This window comes from Lathamus discolor, chromosome 2 (genome assembly GCF_037157495.1).
Source record: "Lathamus discolor isolate bLatDis1 chromosome 2, bLatDis1.hap1, whole genome shotgun sequence".
Lineage (NCBI taxonomy): Eukaryota > Metazoa > Chordata > Aves > Psittaciformes > Psittacidae > Lathamus > Lathamus discolor.
This window is the reverse complement of record NC_088885.1, coordinates 54329329-54349207: the sequence shown is the minus strand read 5'-3', so window position 1 is coordinate 54349207 and position 19879 is coordinate 54329329. Positions and strand designations below refer to the sequence as shown.

The 19879-nt window shown below is 41.2% G+C and overlaps 1 protein-coding gene across 2 annotated transcripts in view; it reads left to right on the top strand.

Moving 5' to 3' along the window:
- The window catches only part of LOC136008081 (sodium channel protein type 5 subunit alpha-like), a 213888-nt gene that overhangs the window by 130515 nt on the left and 63494 nt on the right, over positions 1-19879 (top strand). For both annotated transcript variants that reach the window (XM_065666864.1, XM_065666863.1), the window contains one exon: positions 9969-10439. In XM_065666864.1, coding sequence (XP_065522936.1) covers positions 9969-10439 — 471 coding nt within the window. The remainder of the gene's footprint in view (positions 1-9968; positions 10440-19879) is intronic.

The following is a 19879-nucleotide window of genomic DNA, read 5'->3' as shown; positions in this document are numbered from 1 at the left end:
TTAGATTTCATGTGTTACCTTTTATTCTTTCTGTTTTGTTTGCGTCATGCCTAGCTAGTCTTGTTTAAATTAGTTCTCATTGAACATGATCCAAATAGGCCCTTCCTTTATTTTTCTTCTACCTAAAATTTATATTCTTTCCTTTTGGCCAGCTCTGACCTTGATTATAGTAATTCCCTCTTTGATATTAACATATATCTCTGCTGTAGTCTTCCTAGTCTCATGCTTTGAGCAGATCTCCTCCTCTTTCAACATTGCTTTGGCTTTCTGCTTTTCATGATATCTTCCACAAGATCCATCCAATTGTGTGTTTTGACTTGGGGATTGCACTAGATGACCACCAGATGACCCTTTCAAGGCTAACAATTCTGTGATTCTGTGACTTCACTCTTCCCAATGCACAAAAAATATTCCAAGTCTCTGCCCTGAAATCTTTTGAAATTTTTGCAATTATTTCAATGCAAAAGGAGTTTATTTTTTGGCCAAGCCAATATTTTGTATAGAAGCTCTGCTTTCAGTGGGTAAGAGTCATATTTTCTCACGAAGATAGTATGTGCTGATATTAGAATTTGGATTGAAGTATACTTACATTTTCAATGCTGAATTTTCCAGGAAATTAAAAGAGGTGCTTTCATTTGTCTTTGGTAATGGATGTTTTTCAAGAAGTTATACTCTCAGTTCGTCCCCTTTTGTCACTGTTTGCTGCCTTCTCCCCTCTATCAGTTCCATTCTCTTTCTGGTTCCTGTCATGTGTACTCATTTGTTGCAACTGCACAACTAAAAGCATCCTCATGCTCCTTGTGCTACAAACTCTATTGGATGGGTATTTCTTCCAGGAGTATTTCCATGCCCCTTCTCATCTCCTGTCATTCTCTTAACTTCCACTTTTAGATGTCATGCCATCCCATTTCTGGGAGGTTCAGCAAGTGCCAAATGCCTGCTGAAGTCTTTCTGCTTGAAAACACGGGCAGGTGGCTACATCTATAAACTGGTTAGGGCATGAACTCAAACATGATGAGTGTCCCTCCTCTGTCTTGGTTCGCATATTCCTTGGCCATCCTGTCCCAGCTGGTGCCTGGGTGTTCTGGGGACAGCAGCCACAAGCAATCTTGCCCTGGGGGAAGACTGGGGAAGGGGGGTCAGCTGCTTACCCTCAGGGAGGAAGAACAGGCCTTGGCTTTTCTTTGTTTACTACTGCTGATGCAAGCTTTAGTTCACAAAATGGGCTAGCTGTCTAGGTCTCAGTTCCTTTCTTCTCTCTAGGAGACTGGCAGTCTGATGTCCATAAGAATGCTCTGATGGACAGCCTACACCACTGACATTCTCCTTCCCCAGTTTTATGTCCGTCTTGCATTAAAGGAGATTTTGAGCAACCCCAGTTGCTGGGATTTCGGCTAGGCACACAGAATACAATGAATAAATAAAATAATTTTGAAATTTCTGCATCAGCAAAATACCTTTTTACTTCCTGATACAAGGAAGTAGTCAAAGATGATGTCATCATGCTGGAATAGAAAAGTTTGCTTTCATCATGAAGTTGAGAACACTCTTGATTTGAAAGATGCTGGTAGCCAGTCCTACACAAAGTGCTTTTCTTATATGTTTAGTAATTCTCTGCAACACGCAGTGCCAGCTTTATCCTGTAGACATACACTGTGTGAAGAAAGGAAGGACATCCATATCCTTCCCTTCTTTGCAAAAAAACAAGAATAACTCCCTGAGTATTCAGGAAGCACTAAGAAACCACTGCTGGTAAACCCTCACATCCTATGCTTTTGAGTTAAGGGTCTTCTCCAGCAGAGGTATGTGAAAGCTGCAAGCCCAGCCATGTGCTATAAAGGCAGGAAATTTCATACCATGCGAAATTGCTAGTAGAAATCTGCTTTGTAGCTTTCCTGAAATAAGCCTTCCTGGTGAGCAGACAGCTCTGTCACTCCATTCTGCCCTCCCAGCAATCTGCATTTGCAAAACATAAAAAATCAGAACCTCCTTACACCTCTCAAATTCATTAAATAGGTATCATTCTCACATTTGATTTAATAAGAAAGTGTGATTCTGTAATTGAACCCAAATTACATCAAGCCTGGGAAATTGCTTAGAAAGTAACATTTTAATGGAAATGCGTTTCCTTTTCCACATTTAAAAAAAAAGAAAAAAAAAGGCACAAAGCTGATATTAATTATTTATTGACTCTTGGATTTAATTTTCTAGTCTCTGGGCCTACCCTCATATTGATTTTGCTTTGCTATAATATATTGGCTGCAGGGAAGTCATTATTTACTGTGCCCATAATCACTAGGGTATTTTTTTTCTTCATTATTATGTTTCTAGGGTGGGTTTTTTTGTCCTTTTGGCTCTCTGTGGCTTGCCTTTCTTGAGATGTTTTCTGCCATGTGTGAATGGGAATTACCTCTTTCTCTCAATCTCCAGTCCTGACTGCCCAAGGGACGTGATGGCCTGTAGATGACTGAGTGCAAAACTTAGTGCAATCTTTGGACAAGGCTAGGTGTTCCCCTCTCAGGGGAGGTGTGGGATCTGAATTTTTAAAGGATGACTTCAGGGATCCTATTCTGCTTTGTGTGGGCAGCGTCCCACATATGAGCCTATTAGGTTAGGTCTGGTGTGGCATCTGGGTAAAAAATACAGAGCTTAAACTTCCAAAATTAGTGCTTTTTTCTTGTGTCTAGTCACTGTATAATAATTGGTAGAGCAGCTGATGAGGTGGTGTTTGCATATGAGTAGTGAAAATATTCCAGAGATAATACGGGTGTTCTTACCTCACTGCTTTCAGGGAGCAGCAATAGCAAAGACTCAGAAGTGTGTACAGTCAGTCCAAGCCTGTGTAGTCTGTCCTGCTCTGTAATTGTCTTGACATGCTCATCGCCATGACATCTAAACACTTTTGTTGACTTAGCACAAAGGTAATTGTTTCTTGGTTTGTAATCAATAAACTTTCCATAGCTTCCCTAATGCTTCTGGGGTATGTTGAGCCTTTAACATCGCAAATGCAGCTGTCTTGCTGGGAGAGGTTTGCAACTGGACTTGTCTGACAGCACGTTTTTTCTGTCTAGACAGCGGTTCAAGAAGTCCATGGCAGCTCTCACAGAGCTCTTACTATGCTGGTGAATTAGTGTTGTTTTGATATCTGATTAAAAACCTGCAGGAACATGTTTGGTTTTGTGCTGTGGCTTTAGGAGTGGAAAGAATTTATTTGCCTCCACTCCCCATCCCACTCTCCTTTCTCATATAGTACATGGAGAATAAGATTTTCAGATCAGGAAGCCCTTGGTTTCCAGACAGTCATCTTCTGATAATTCTTACTTTCAAAAGAATACTGAGAGTTATCAGCAAAAAAAAAAAAAAAAATCTAAATTCAATTCAATAGTGTTTGACCAGCACTTGGTGTGGTATGGTTAGTGTGTGCATTTATACCTATGTAGTGGATAACAAATGAAAAAGACTTGGCAACATGGGGAATCCATCAGGTTGTGATAAGAAGTGTCATAGGTTTCCTCAGATCTGTGCTTCAGAGTGACAAGGACACAGGCCCCTCACTCTGGTTTCAGGGTCCTGCAGAGGCTGGGGGTGACAAGACACTAGAGGCTGGTCCTTGTGAGATGGGAGCTGGGGAAGCACCATCCTCCCATCCCAGTTCAGCGTCCCTCTTTGAAGAGGCATTTTCATCATGTGTTCCAGCATGTCAGACTGGCAGCAAGAGCGATGTTGATGTGGAGCCCTTCGCCTTCCTCCCCTTCTCAACAGGATGTACCAGGTCCATGCCAGGTCTGACATCCCCTGGTGCTAGTGCAACTTTATAGCTCCACTGAAATCTGGGAGGGATGAATGGCAGCTTGAAATGGCCTAAAAAAAATATAAAAATAATTTTATGTGACACAAAGGCGCTGTGAAGTGTAATTAATGGGCTTATTCTACCCTTTCATTACTCAGATTTACTCCTGGGTAAAGTGGCAAGAACAGCACCAAGAAATCTGCTTCATTAATTATGCATACCCCTTTAAACTCTGAAGTGAGAAAAAGGGTGACCATTCCCCTCTCCCATGCACACACTATCAAATGTAGGTGAGCACAACTGCCGTCCAGCATCACTTCTCTGCCTTGTACTGCTTAAAGACTGCACAAGAGATGACTGAAACTGCAAGGAAATGTGGTGTCAATACCCAAAGTAGAGAACAGTAAGCAAAACTCCCAGCCTGGTGGTAAATACCACAAAAAGACCAATGGGATGGAGGTCACATTCATCTCACCTGGTTTCAAGAGTTTAGCATGAGGATAGCTACATCTATATCCCCCACCATAACTATTCTTCACAGTTAATGGAGGGGAAAAGGCATTTTTACTCCTCCTTTTAATTTCTTCCATGCAGCTATCAATTTTAGGATGAGACATATTAGGCTTAAACTCCTCTGGCCATATGGATTGGATCTTTACTGTAAGGGTTCTTTACTGTAAAGTTCTTTACTGTGGGGGTGGTGAGGCACTGGAATGGGTTGCCCAGGGAAGCTGTGAATGCTCCATCCCTGGTGGTGTTCAAGTCCAGGTTGGAAAGAGCCTTGGTTGACATGGTTTAGAGTGAGGTGTCCCTGCCCATGGCAAGGGGTTGGAACTTGATGATCTTAAGGTCCTTTCCAACCCTAACTATTCTATGAGATTCTATCTAGCCTGTCTATAACAAGAACTCTAGATGATCTTCTAAAGGAAGCATGAGTGCCAGCCGTGACAAAGGTTCTGCTTTTCAAGCACACTTTCTGAGACCCCTGTTCTGCTCAGCCAGGGGAAATGCATGTGATAGCTGTGAGGCTAGGGGGGAAATCAGGCCTTGTTCTTTTTCTTAGGAAAAATGGAAATCATTCACATGAAATCAGTGAAGTTATAGCCACTTTTGTATTTGAATATGCCATGATTATTCCTACCATATTGCTTCAATTTTTAGTTTCCTGTGGAGAACATCCACTCTTGTTTCCACCATAAAGTAGCTTAAGGATTTTACATGGGAAATAGGCTGAATTTGGTCCATTGTTTTCATTACATTTTCTTATATTTAAACAGACAAACCAATTATTTCACCAAATAGATTTTCACGGAGTTGATAAGAAAAAGATCCTGTTGCAACAAACTGGTACTATAGTGCCCTACAAACCTCTCATCCACAATTGCTAGCCTGCCTTGTAGGATCAAACACAGTCCACTTGCAAAGTTCTGTGGCTGCAGGGCAGGAAATCCATATCCCCATTTCTGTGTGTTTTCCTAGCTGATCTTGGGCAAGAAACACCAAGGAGATCAGTTCTGATATGACCTGTATTTTCTCCCACCTGCCCCTGGCAAGAAGGACTTCATGAAATACTTGTGGTAATGTATTTGACAGCATTTTGACAGCAAGAAACTAAGATACCATGAGAATGGGATTATGAGATTGATTACAGGATAAAGGGAAACTGGGCTGGGAAGATATAAGCCTCTTATCCAAGCACAAATAGCTGAAATAATAAAAAAGATAATATAGAAAATAACTGATCACGTAAATTGCTTTTTGCAGGAGTACTCTCTGTTAGTAAACTTTGCCCTGGGATGAAAATGTACAAAGGATTGGAAAATACACTTCCAACAAAAGGAATAATCCTTTAGTAGCAAAGAGATGGGCTAGATGACCTATTACTACAGGTCTCTGTCTTAATCTCACACTTCCTTGAAGCAGTGAAATTTCCTTTATGAGCAGTTTTTCTTTGCAGCTTCATGCATTTTGCTACCGTAAACTAACTAAAATACTTGGCACATATTGTATTAGGCTTGCTAGAAGTCCTCAAGGCCTCCAAAGAGAAAACTGTACCTTTCCCATCAGTGATAGCCAAGTAACAGTGGAGATGTCCTCTGCCATCAGAAAACAAGCAGGAAGGAAGAAAATCAGTTTCTTCCACTGGTCAGAGTGCCTGAAGAGCTTCATGCTGGTCTGTGTCTAACAGGCACTTCCAGAGAAGTGGGTTTGAAAAGGGTGAGATATCTGGCTTCTGTTTTATCCACAAAATAAAAAGTATTAAATGAGTAGTTAACAATCCTGGCAGGTACCTCACGCTGCTGGGATTTCTGGCCTTTTCTATGCAGCTGAATGACAGCAGTGATGGGGCTGAAACAGCTGGAGCTCTCTTCTAACCTGGTGAAGGCTAACTGGTTATGAAGTTTGGCCACCACTGTCTAGAGCATGGAGTGTGAGACTGACACCAAGAATGATTTTCTGGACACCAGGCTGGGTTTGACAAGTCGTAGATGATCCTTTTAGTTGTATGATTTAGTTTTAGGTTTTCCTTCAAGGAGCAGTGACTTGGACTCGATGATCCTTATGGGTTCCTTCCAACTTGAGATATTCTGTGATTCCTTGTTAGTTATTTGGCTTGCATTGGTAAGTGCTCTAACTTTAATCTAGCTGTGAAACACCAAACTCAAGCTAGCTCAGGCTTCAGAAGGCGCCACCAGAGATGGTTCAGTTCTTCAGCATCTCCTGGGATGCCAGACTGTCTCCATTGTCTACAGACATTGTAGGAAAATTCCTTCAGTTTAAGCACCGCAGAGAAGTACCTGACATTAGGCTGGATTAATCTATTGTTTGTGCCTTATAGTGGCACAACCAGAGTCACTTCTTTGGAAAGATATGAAAAGTGAGAAAGCCTACGAAAGTGTGCTATATTGTCATTAGGGTAAATGCCTAACTAACATCATTATGCTACAGGAGTTGGGGTTTCTCTTAGTGCATCTGTCATTTGATACCTAACCTCAAAGACCAAACAAATGACCCACTCTCAACAGTCTGGCTGCTCAGTGTCACTGGAAAGGAGATTTCTCTTTAAGGGGATCTATATGGATATACAAATATGCCATTGCTTTTAAAAACTGAATTAGTCTTTAGTTTTCTTTTACTTAAACTGAAAGAATTGTGTTAGCAACCGGGAGGACTGGATATTATTAGCAACCTTTTAAGGGGAATACAGTGTGTCATGGGTTGAGCATATATTTTTCTGGAAAAGGCAGTGTGTTGTGAAATGGGGGGAATAAGTAAACATAACATACTTACACATCAATTCACTGTATTTGAACACCCATCAATGCAACTCTGAGGTTACCTGCTCATAAAGGAAGGAGGGAGTGATATTTGAAATTTATTTTTGGCTAAAAGCATGAAGTGCAAATAGCTCTCTGTGCAAAATGTCAGCTGCATTTCTGGGAAGCAAACAACACTGCCATAATAATCCATGGTAAATAACAACACTAAGAATGTTACCACCTCTTATATACACCTGCAACTGTATCTGGGTAAACTTATGTAACTGTAGTTTGACATCCAAAATAAATACAGAAAAGTAAAACGAGGCATTTCAAACAAGGTATTATGCGAACAGCAGAATTAATGAAGTATAAGGTGAAATTCAGCTTCAGATGACAAAATTTGAGTGCCTACATGAAGGTGTTCATGTATGGAAAAGAGGTCTGAGCTACCACTAGAGTATGCAGAGGTCTAAGACTTGACTCAGTTTTGTCTAGCACCACTGGGGATGCTGTAAGATATCCATCCTGGCGTCCATCTAAACACATATAGAATCATAGAATGGTTTGGCTTGGAAGGGACCTTCAAAGTTCGTCTAGTTCCAGCCCCCTGCCATGGGCAGGGACAACTTCCACTAGACCAGGTTGCTCCAAGCCCCATCCAACCTGGCCCTGAACACTGCCGGGGATGAGGCAGCCACAGCTTCTCTGGGCAACCTGTGCCAGGGCCTCGCCACCCTCACAGGGAAGAACTTCTTCCTAATATTCTGACGAAATCTCCCATAGTAGTGTGTCCTATTGGCCAGTTGCCACAGGATGACTTGGGCATGGTAGGGTCAGTAGGCACTAGATGACTACGCATGGGCAGATTCATGCAACCCTAACATGGTCATTTGTATTTGGTCAGGCTCTGTTGCCTACATGACAAATTTCTTCTGACTGAAATGGATGCCCCATTAGATCCTTAAGGTTTGATGTCTGAGTCTGGATGCAGCTGACATCCTTGAAGAGTAATTCAGTTCCGTAAATGCTGCCAGTCTATTGTTTGCTAAAGCACCCTGTCATGCCCTAAAGCTGGAGCTTTAGGAGGACACACCTCTCCTGTAGGTCTGGTACAGATCTCTGATAACCTTAAACAGTGGACACCTATGTTGATGTAACAGAACTGAACAGATAAAGTTCAGAAGATGTTTTATTCTGTATTTCTTTATCCTGTCACTTCCTCCAGCCCCTTCCCATGTCCTTAGGGATGCCACTGGGAAGGACACATATGCTGTGGTTTGTTCCAGACTCTGTTGGCACTGGTGAACTGGGCAGTGTCTCTTCTCTATACATGTGCTTATTTTCAGGATACTTGTAGCAACATGGTTATCTCAAACATAGCTGAAAATGGCTAAAGTGATTCTGACAGTAACTCCTTCACTAATGGGCTCCCACCTGCTTGGCAGTATATCCACTACTCTGGTTTTCAACTACCTATCAGACAGCATCACTTGCAATACCTCGAAGTGGGATATGGAATGAAATATTGACTCATACCAGACTGCTGCAGTGATTAAGAGGAGACCCACACAAGCTGTCAGTGACACTTCAGTATGATGGACCAGCTAAGAAACAATTAGCTTTAATCTCGCTTTACTTTAGAGCAGGGTGGTGCTCAGTGCAGCAATAGGTTATTCAGTAGTTCATAATAGACATGGGCATCTGCTGTGCTACCAACTGCTTTCATTTATAATCACAGTAATTGCAGAGAGTACTTTACAAAAGGGTACTGACAGGACACTTTAAATGCAGTGTCACCAGAGTGATTAAGACCAGATTTTCAAAATTCCAGCTCATATATTCTGAATATTTTAAATAAGAGGGAGCAGCGTGCAGGATGATAGCAAAAGCTGATGGCTATTTGGTAAGGCCCAGTTAAGTATAAGTAATTTTTATACTGTTTATTTTGGTCTATCAGATTTTATGGATTTAAAATGCTATCAGAAAGACAAAAGACAGGGGACTTGCAGTGTTTCTAGTAGTATTAAGGGATCACAGAGAAAATATCTTCAGAAAGTCCATTTTATTGCTGGAATGGCAGAAGTGCTGTTGCACTGATCTCTCCCTTGCAGTGCCACAGAACTGGCATCTACCCACCTTTGTACAGGCAGCAGATGAGTTGATACCAGGGAATATGGCCCTAGTGTATTTGGGGTAAATATATTTTAGCTGATACTGGTTTGAGTCACCTTTGCCCCATTCCTGTCATCCCAGGCATCTATGTCCAGTTAGAGCTTTTTGCCCTTGTCAGTCTGGATAAAAAGATGTAATTCATTCCTTCTCAGAACATGAGCACTTGTAACGTCCTATACACAGCAACCGGTGATCAGTCTGCAAGATGTATTACTAGAAATAGCCTTCTAGAAGAAGCTGGCTTTATTTATTGGGTATAATTGGCAGGGAGTCAGGGGGAAGAAGGTAAAAAGAGATTTAAATCATCAAATATGTCACCCAAATGTATGGTTGTGTCTAATCTTACTGTGCACTACCAGCAAATGTAGATAGTTCTGAAGTTACAGGAACAAGACCACCACTTAGAAGAGTATTTACACTATGTAGCTTTCAATTAAAATCGTATCCTTTATTCTGTTTCTGAGCCTTATCTTGTCTGTGTTTTGGGGTGCTGGAGGAGGGAAGGGAATGTCAGAATGTGTTATTATCCATGCTATACTTCTGCACATGAAATTAATGTGTTTGGAAATGTCTGCAGACCTTTTCTTACTGAAACCACCTATAATTAGAGGTTGTTCCACAAATGTTGGTGCTATTACAGTGGCACAGATGAGACGAGACTCAGACTGTCCTGCTTCTAAGAACAAACATTAAACCTTCACATTTAAGGGTCATTGATTTCCTTTTAACTTTATTTGTTTCAGGTGCTCAACCTGTTTCTTGCCTTGCTGCTAAGCTCTTTCAGTGCTGACAACCTCTCGGCACCAGACGAGGATGGGGAGATGAACAATCTGCAGCTTGCTTTTGCTCGGATCAACAGGGGTCTTCAGTATGTGAAACACACGACATGGGATTTTTGCTGCAATGTCCTTCGGCACCCCAAGACAACAGCTGAAAAGAAGGCGATGATGATGCTTGCTGCCCAGAATACAGGTGCCCTTAACAATTGTGTCAACAGTCACACAACTGCTGAGCTTGGCAAAGACATGGAGAATCACAAAGAGAACCACGCTGAAGATGGAATGAATAAAAATGGGGAGAAGCATCTAGGAATTACAGACAATGATGATTTTATGACCAATCCTGACCTGTCCATTTGTGTTCCTATTGCTCTGGGAGAGTCGGATATTGAGGAGGAAGATGAGGAGCAAAGCACCTTTACGGAAATGGAGCAGGTAGGCAACTAAAATGTTTCCTAATTGCAGTTTACTAAGATGGCCCTTGTTCCGACCCTTGATCTGGATCCATGGCTTGCAATGCAAATGTCCTATGGCCTAATCCTGCCCTTGATATGTTGTTAACTTCAGAAGAAGTTACAGATGCATATCCAAGAGCAAAATCCAGTCTCCAACAAGAGACAATCCCTTTCTTTTTATGCTTTGTGCTTGTTTAGGTTAGTTCTTCTAACCAAAGCAATTAAACCCTTTCTAACACAGGAGACTTTTTTTGTTTGTTTCAGCTAAATCATGGGAATGTTACAGAACAAATTTTAGGTCCACTGACTACGACATGGAAATTTCTTAGTATGCAAAACTGGGTAAAGGCTTGGCTTGATTTGTGCAGCAAGAATCGAGGAGCAGGTAGTTCTCTTAAAAGTTCAGAGAGTCTGAAGTTAATATGACTTCATATATATTCACACAGGAAAAACAGTTATTTGCTTGTTCATTGGTGTAACATAGCAGATTTTTGTTTTCCCTAGAGCACCCAGTGGTAAAGGCTGAAAAATTCTGTGTGACTCAAAGTGCTGGTGTAAAACTGAGAAGAAAAACTTTCCAGGGAACACTTCTCTTTCTCTCCTTCTCCCTCTCTTGCCTTTCTATCAGATTTATCTCTTGGCTCCACACACCATATCTAGTTAATATTTTCCAGACCCTTCAGCCTTGATCTAGCATCCTCTGATGCTGACTGAGACCTGCGGTGTCAGCATGTGCTGGATCAAAGGTCTTATTTCAGATCCAGCTGTCAGGAGGGATCCCTGATCTCCTGGTTGAGGAGAAGAAAGATCCAAAGCAAAGCTGTCTTTAGAGAAGGACTGTCCTAAAAAAGCCCCGAGGAAGGACTCTGTGTCAGGAGGCAGGCACAAATTAGCTGCTAAAACTTAAGTTCTGCTGCTCCATGGCAGAAATATTTTCAGTGTTAGTACATCTGCTCACCACCAAATCTTACACACTGATCATCCCCCTGGGGGGCTGCATGGAAAGGGTTTGGAAAAATTTATCATAAAGCCCCATTATCCCAGTAGACTTCTAGGTAATGAAAAAAGAAGTCTGACATTTCTGATAAACACTTTTAGGGACTTTTCTGTATTATTTTTAAGGAATGCTTTGATTGAAATGACTTGTGGATCAATGTGGGTGGCATGGATAATAGCTACTTTTTCCTTTGAAGTCCTTCTCTATTCCCAGCGCTGTATTAGTTAAACCTACAAGCAAAGTACACTTGAAAAGTGAAATATGAATATAGTAGATGGTTTCTTAGTATCAGCAGATCTGCAAATACTGACTAGTATAGAAGTGTTTAATAGTGTATAAATGTGTTTCATTCTGGAGTTTTAGGTTAATTTGTTGGTTTTGGGGTGTTTTTTTCTTGTTGGCCTGTAAAGATATTCACAGCTTTCTGCTGCAGCTGACGGAGAGTCACAATCTTTAAAACTCTCAGATTTTTTTCTTTTAAAGTGCAAAGTAAAGATTTGTTGAAACTTTGAATGTAATTGACCATGGGGACTGAAAGTGTGTGTGTATGCGCACGTGTATGTTGCATCACTGTGTTCTACCTTCCTCAAGATAAATAGCAGTGTTCACAGTTCCAAGCTAAACTGTAGCATAGAGCATGGAGGGTTTGGGATTTTTGCATCTTACTGTAGCTTAAAAGTATAGAAATGTGGATTTCTATTTGCTGCACAATGTGTCCATGTAGGTGCCAGTACACAGAACAGATAGCCATCCATTTTATGCTGTACAGCAATTAAATACAGAATTAGACCTTTAGTGAGATCTATTAGAGTCATGAGGGAAAGCACTGATGTAGAGGAATAGACATTTTAGTGAAACAGAACATTATAAATGAAAGTTGATTTGAAAATATTAAGAAAACTTCCAATTGTTTCAGTAGTATCGAAACATTATCATATGTAATATAAACATTGAGGATTTAGAGAGAAACAAACTAGAGGAAATAAAACCCAGTAAGAGAAGCAAACCAAAATACTCATTTGACACTGTATCTTTAAATAAGATTTTCAATAAACATTAGAGTAACGTTGTCACATTACCACAAGATATATGGATTGCAGTGAAATAATGCAGTTTACTGCTAGTGTGTGCATTAAACAGAAGGCATAGAGTTGAGAGGTGTATTAATTAGCTTTGTCGCTAGTGTTTTCCAGGGTTTGACAAGCAGCTGCTGCAGGTCACTGCTGTTCTCCTGTGCATAGTCCTGATCAATGGTTTTCAACCTTTGTCTTCAGGGCTGAGGGTTTACTGGTGAAATGGTCCAAACAAGAAGTGAGTTCGTATATCCAGCAAAATATTTTGTTAGATTTCTAGAGAGGAAAATGTGTGCATGCAAGGGGGTTCCGACTCAAAGACTTGAAATACACTGGCACAATAAACAAACAAAAATAGGAAGAAGCTCAACAGCAGAAATTATAATTGTGTGATTAGCTTTGCATTTGCTTTCCTGCAAAAACCTAGTAGAGCTGTACAGCTGTAAACATCTCCATAAGGAGCAGAACCATGAGAAGACAGATCCCAAACAATTCAAAGATCTATCATTTTTAATGGTGCCCATTCCAAAGACATATGGTCTTCAGACACATAAAAAACCTCTCTCTTGATCAACATGTAGGTTACTGCAAAATAAATTATTGCACCTGGAGGTCAGTATGAAATCCCAATTCCCTGGATATACAGCTGTGGGCATTACAGCATAATAGTTTTTGTGTCAAGGGCAGCCCTGTGGGACTCTGGGGAATAAAATTCCCCACTCACTCCCAGAAACTTTAATCCTTCAAGCCCCAGCTCCATTGGGGTCTTTTCCTCCTTCCCTCCAGGATGGCCATGATAACCACGACAGAGCTCACTAAGAAAGAACAACATGAACCAGAGCAAAATTTACATGATTGCACTGAAAGGGCACAATTACAGTGAAATATCTTTTTGTGTGGAGGGCATCATACACAAACGAAGCAAGAACTACCAAGGGTATGTTCAACATTCAAATCTATTCTAACTTTCCCCTAATTATAATCCATATTTTTACATATTTAAATATTTTAGTATGTACAAAGAGAATGTATATGTATATTTACTTCTCAGGAGAAGACAACATACCCTGCTTCCTTTCAGAGCTGCTGGCTGACCTGGAATTTAGCAGCCCTTTGGCAATGCTGCCAGAATGTGCCTTCCTCCTCTTGCATGTAGATTTTGGTGTGATAGCATGGAAGAGGAGGTGAAGAGAGATGCATAAAAAAGGAGTATATGTATGTATGCCCCTCACGTTCATGGCTAGGTAAACCTACACAATCCTTACATGTCCTTTACACTTCCTCTGTGAATTGAAAATCCTGGACCATATTCAGTTCATTGTGTACTCCCATCAGTATGGACTCATCTGTCATGACAGAGGCCAAAGGGAGGCTGGTCTCAGGCAGAACCATAAAGTTGTTGATCCCAATGGGATATTTTAGGTGATGATCAGCTCAGCTTTCAGTTCCTGTACCAATACTGAGCTCTGCCTGGAAAGGCATAAAGCTGCTCTAAAGAAAGCCCTTGTGGCTATGAGAAATGGGCTCCACAATGTTACACACAGCAGTTTGAAATTTCAGATGATGAGAAACCCTTCTGTGACTGCACATTTTCCTCTGAGTAATAGAAATGTCTAAGTTTAAATTTCAGCTGCCATTTCTATTATCAGAGCTTACACTGGCAGCAGCAGTCTTCCTGAAAGCTACCAATTTGTGGTACTGTCATTGAGAGGGTTTCAAAGGAGTGAGCCCACCTGATAGCTTCTAAATCTCCTTTGATTGCTGAGATGCAAGTGAGATGCCAGCTCGGAGAGCCAGGAGACCCATGCCTGTATCCCACACATGTGGTGAAAGGATCAAAAAGGAAAGCTGAACAATAAAAGTCAGCACAGGTGCAAGAAGCAGGCAGAAGAGGAGTGAGTCTGAGGAAGGACTGCGTTGCACTGAATTCATTTGACATTACTGTGTGATACATGTACTGATGCCAGTCACTGCAACATTTTAGCTTCTGTCTTTATCTAACCCATCTGCTTGCCCTGCTCATAGTGTTGGGGAAGTCTCTCCCTGTCAGTCCACAAGATTTCTTCAGAATTTGATGATATGTTTAACCTCATAATGAGAACAAGAATAACTGTCTTCCATTTTTCCCCTATATTCAAGATGAGCGATTTCAGTCTGGGCTGTGCTAGCAGGAAAACAGCTTGCAAAAGCTCAGCAGCGGCCCCAGAAACATGCTGTCTGCATCTTCCTAAGGGTCTTTTTAGTTCTTATTGTGGCTCCTTAGATGATTAAAATGTGGAAATTGTTTTATTGAACCTCTGTAGAATGCCTTGTAGTTGCTTCTAAAGACCATCTTTTTATGTGTGACATCAACTTTCAGTCTCCTGAAGGAGTAAGAACCAGATTGTGGGGGCAGTAAGGTGATGGGACAATTCAGTGTGCACAGTCCTGTCCACCGAACACAGTGGACTCTACCAGAACTTACCTGCAATTTAGCTACATTTCAGACATCAGAGGGGTTTGTACTATTTGCATTAGATATCTAAGTCCAAAATTTAAATCTTCAAAATTCCTACTTTAGTATTGCTTAATCTTCAAGGTGCCCACAGCTGTAGCCCAGAATGGTGTGCACCTTTATCGCTGTGACATCATGTCACGGTTCAGAGGAATCCTGTGATTAATAGCCTAAAAGGAGGTTCCAGATGAGTAATGCTGGGTGTCCTCGATCAGTCCCCAAAGTATGGTGTTGAACTCTGTTTTGTTTCAATTGCCCACAACCTCAGTGATGTTCAGGTCTTTTTGCGTGCTGTCTGGATCCTTTTCTGCATTGATGAGGTCCTGCAGCTAGTAAATTTTATTAGTACAGTCTAAGAAAATGGCTCTACCATTTCCTTGTTGTTTGAGTCAGCCCGACAGGGTTTTTAATGCCTTCTCCCCTTTCTTAAATTGAATTACTACATGTGCTGCCTTACTTAAACTACTACCCTCAACTTGATCTGTCTAAAGCACGCCACTGAGAAGAAAATCCATGCTGTGGTGGGTAGTGGCTTTTGGCCACATCTCACGTTTGCCCCCTCTGCAGTGGGAAAGTCAGGCAAGGATGCTTTCCGCAGAGATAACACCTTTGTATTTTCACATGCAGCGCAGTGCCGAGCCAGCAGCACTTGCCTGCTTGTCTTTAGAAAATGCCATTATTGATTTGTTCCGTCGGAGTGGCTAATTGGGTCATACGGAAAGTGCTGGCTGCCTGCTGCCAGGATGGAGTGCTTTGCAGCTTCTTACCCCTTCCTCGACATGAGGCACGCACACTGTGTGATCGCTGCCTTTCCACGCACAACAACCAAGTCCCAGTTCCCACCATAGCCAATTTGTGGCATCCCAAGACTGCAAAGCAGCCTGAGGCTCACCACTGGCTGTGGAAATCCTTCAATAGCAGCAAGTTGTTGCTGTGCTTGGTAGAGCTCACCTTTCCCTGACCTGGCAGGAAATATTGCCTGTGGGAAGGGGATAGTGTCTTTCATTGCCTCTCAGGGTTTTCTACCTGCACAGCTACACTTTTCAGTGTGATTTCCCTAGACCCTTCCAAGGTAAAGTAAGACCCCTGCTGTGATTTTCAAGGAGTCTGGGTCTGCACACAGGACCTGAGGGATGTATATTGCCTTGATTTTGCGCACAGAATAAGTATTCATTGCTCCAGAGCACACCTTGCTTTCTCAATCATATTCATGTTTTTTTTCTCTATTGGCAGTTCTCCCCTCTTTGGCTCTACCAATGTCTCTCAGGAAAAACAGATTTCCAGACTTTAGATGAGTAATTGCCTCTGTACATGTCAATAGTAGGGCTGGCTGCCACCAGTCTCTATTCAGTGGAACAGTTTCTATATTGCCCTGAACCAGATCAACCCCCCAGGCTTTTATTCTCTTCTTCCCTGTGTTTATTTCAGAATTACTGACTCATTTGATTTCATTTGACAAGGTGATACTGTTTCTGATGGCTTTTTTTGCATGTTTCTACCAATAAGAGATTCATAATCTTGATGTCAGAAAGGACGATTAGGATCATCATGGTTGACCTTTCTCATAACACTGGGTCAAAGACATCAAGTGCTAATTTCTGCACAGAGGCTGTGAGTTTATTTTAGCTATGATACATCATTTGTAGGACGGAAAAAAGGAATAAAATGTCTCAGGTAACAGAGTTCACCATCTGCATCTGGACACACATCTGTTTCCTGCGTATATAGTGGAAATTTTACTGTACAATTTCTGTGTGTTACAGACCTGCTCCTAAACCTGAAGTGACTCTGTAAAAGTCAATAGAATTATTCCAGGTTGACACAAGTGTAGCTAAAATTATCGAAAATTGCCATAAAAGTGCCAGTGCATAAAGGTTTTGATATAAAATTGTTTATGGCAATGTCTTACTCTCCTAATAATTCTAACACCTATAAATCAGAGGTGCCATGAAGTCATGTGTTTATTTGACAGGGTACGTTAATTCAGCCTTTTACTGCAGGAAATATACTTTATTGTCAGGAACCGGAATACCCTTTCAAACAGTCTTTTATATTTATAAATATAAAATTTTTATATTTAAATATATAAATTTATATTTTGTCTGGTTTTAGTTCCAGTCTGTGGGACATGCTCACTTTTAGAGCAAATGGATGAAATACCTTTGAATTCTGTTAATGACTCTCCAGTTCTTACTGGCAGGACAGTGAGCCCACGTGTATACGTGCATGCAGCACACAATAAATCTTACAGCATTCTTCTTGTCAGCTTTATTTGGGCCAATATTTTTTCTGATCATTAAGTAAGATAGCAGAGTTTTTTCATTATTATTACACACATAGTTTGCCTGGATTTTTCCCTTTTTAAGCTGTATGTTTTGTTTTGCATTTCTTGAAAACTGCATAGAACTCAATTATTTGCTAGTTATTTTTAGCAATATAATAAGAACATTTCTGTATTAATTGTCTTTGGAAGAATAGCAGCAAGGCCATTAGAAAAAGAAAAAGGACTGTAAATCACAGCGGTAGACTTAAAGCACCTATGTCCTCATCTCAGATTCTACACACAGAAAGACATTTCTGTTTATTTTGTTTCAGTACGCTGGGGCAGAAGAAGGCAGCTCTATGTCAGATCTCTGCTGACGTGATTAGAGCAGTCACACTGAGAACAAAGGTTTTAGGATGCTTATTCAGTATGTGGTGGCAGGGAAATATATTCGTCCACAGCATAATGCCTAAGGTGCAGGAAACACAGGAGATGATGGAGGAGAGAAAGTAGCGGGGGGGAACCTGGCATTGAAAGAGCCGATATCAGGCGTAGCGGACTTGACAACATGCATTTGGACAAGTGCCCAGACCGTGGACTACATGTCAGTCACAGCTTACTGGATGCCATTTCCCAGTATCCATATCCCTCCCTGGAGCAAAATGCAGCCCAGAAATGAGCATTTCTCACTGTTTCTCCCTTTGGTAAAGAAAATGCTGACATTTAACATTTTGGACAAAATGAACAGCAGCCGGTTCCCCCATCGCTCCTGTGCCAAGTGAGACACTGTGTGTGTGTGTCGGAGGCTTGAAATTACTCCCATTAATTGCGGTGCAAAATATGGTCCAAAATTTGAAATAATGGTTATTTTGTTGCTATTGCCTGTAATAATATGACACTTCCTTAATGATCAAAATATTACTGCCTTATTTGGGTGAAAGGTTCTGGGTTATTTCAGGCACTCTCACTGCACTTTGAGGCAAACTTCCAAAATGTAAACTTCCATAAGAGGAGACCATTAAGTTGAGTTCTTCATATTATGCTGTGGAGAGATCCCAATTACCAAAAGAAACATAAAGTAGATTGTGATTAAGCTTCAAAATGCAATTTAGCAGAAGGTATTAGCTTGAACTCTGAACAATGAACACTTATGAAACGCTTTCACTGCCTATTTAAGCTTATTGAATTGATAACAGGCTAAATTAACTTTGGCAGTCCATCTTTTTGCCAAGTTGTCCCACTTAGACTAATTTTAAGAGTCAACCCTTAGAATAATGAATCTATCTTTTATTATGGGCAGTGTCTTGCCCAATGTGGGAAAAGATACTAGGCCAGCAAGACAGAAGCCATTAGAAATAACGTGCCTTGTCCCTCTGGGGCCAGAGTTCAAATGCTTAAAATGCTCTGGATTAATCCAAGAAGGAGCACTGCTAAACTGCTGTTTTCCTTCTTGACAGATGATGTTTGGCAAAGCATCCTGTGCTTGTTCAGAGACCAGCAGTTAGTGGCTGTAATGGTGTTTGTCTAGTGACGTTTTAGTTCACCTTTATTCGAGATGATTGGAAATACCAGGGCAAGCTGGTTCAGAGGGAGCTTTTGCTGTTAACAGCCTCTGCAGAGCAGCTGTGGTTTCTGGCTTGTCTTAGCCTTAGCCATTCTGAATTGTAAGGGCCAAATTCTGGTATTTTTATCCAGTTGAGTACTCACAAATGCATTCTTTTTTAGAACAGCTACTGCAGTTTTCTCCCAAATACCTTGTGGCTTTCAGGGGGAAAAATGTATTTCTTATGTCCTCCAGGAGGACAAATTCTGTGTTCAGCTACATAGATGTAACTTCAGACTTTGGTGGCCTTAACTCTGACAGATGACAGACCAATTGAAAACTCCCTTGGGTCCTGTGGACATCCAAGTTGGGGGGATAATTTCACCTGCCCAGGAGCTGGGCAACAGGCTTATGCTGTTTCTGAACTCAAAAGACTATTGTGTTTAGCCTCTTTTGCTCATGTTGTTCTTCTGCATGTGTGTGTTAGTGGTTTGGGTTTTAATAAACAGAGTCCCTATAAAGACTGGGTTATCAAGAGTAAGAAAAAAGCTCCAGATGGATTCACAGGGGAAATATAGTCAGCACCTTCTAATTCTGATGTTTTAGTACTCCCCTTACACCAGATTGTTTCTGGCTTTTGGATAGATGAATGGCAGGAGAAAAGACTGGAAGGGGTAGATAAGGGCTTCAAAACTGAACAATAATCACTTTGCTAGGTTAGCCTGATGTCTGGTTGTTTCTTCTGAAGTGCCAGGTAACATAGGGTAGAGAGTGGGGATGACCAATCCCAAATAATCAGGTTTAGACTTTCCTGTTTTCATGATGTCTCTGAGGAATGTGCAGGTCTTAAAGTATGTTCATGTGTTGCAGCTTTAGGGTGGGACTTCAGACGCTTTACATCATTATTGCAAATGCTGTAGTCTGCTAACAAAATTCACTTGTAAAGAGATGTAACATAGCACAAGTCCTCTCTGTGTTTTAGCTATAATCCTAGCACTGCGGTGTGGTATTGCTCCAGGTTTTCCTCTGATTTCTCATTAAACTGAGTAG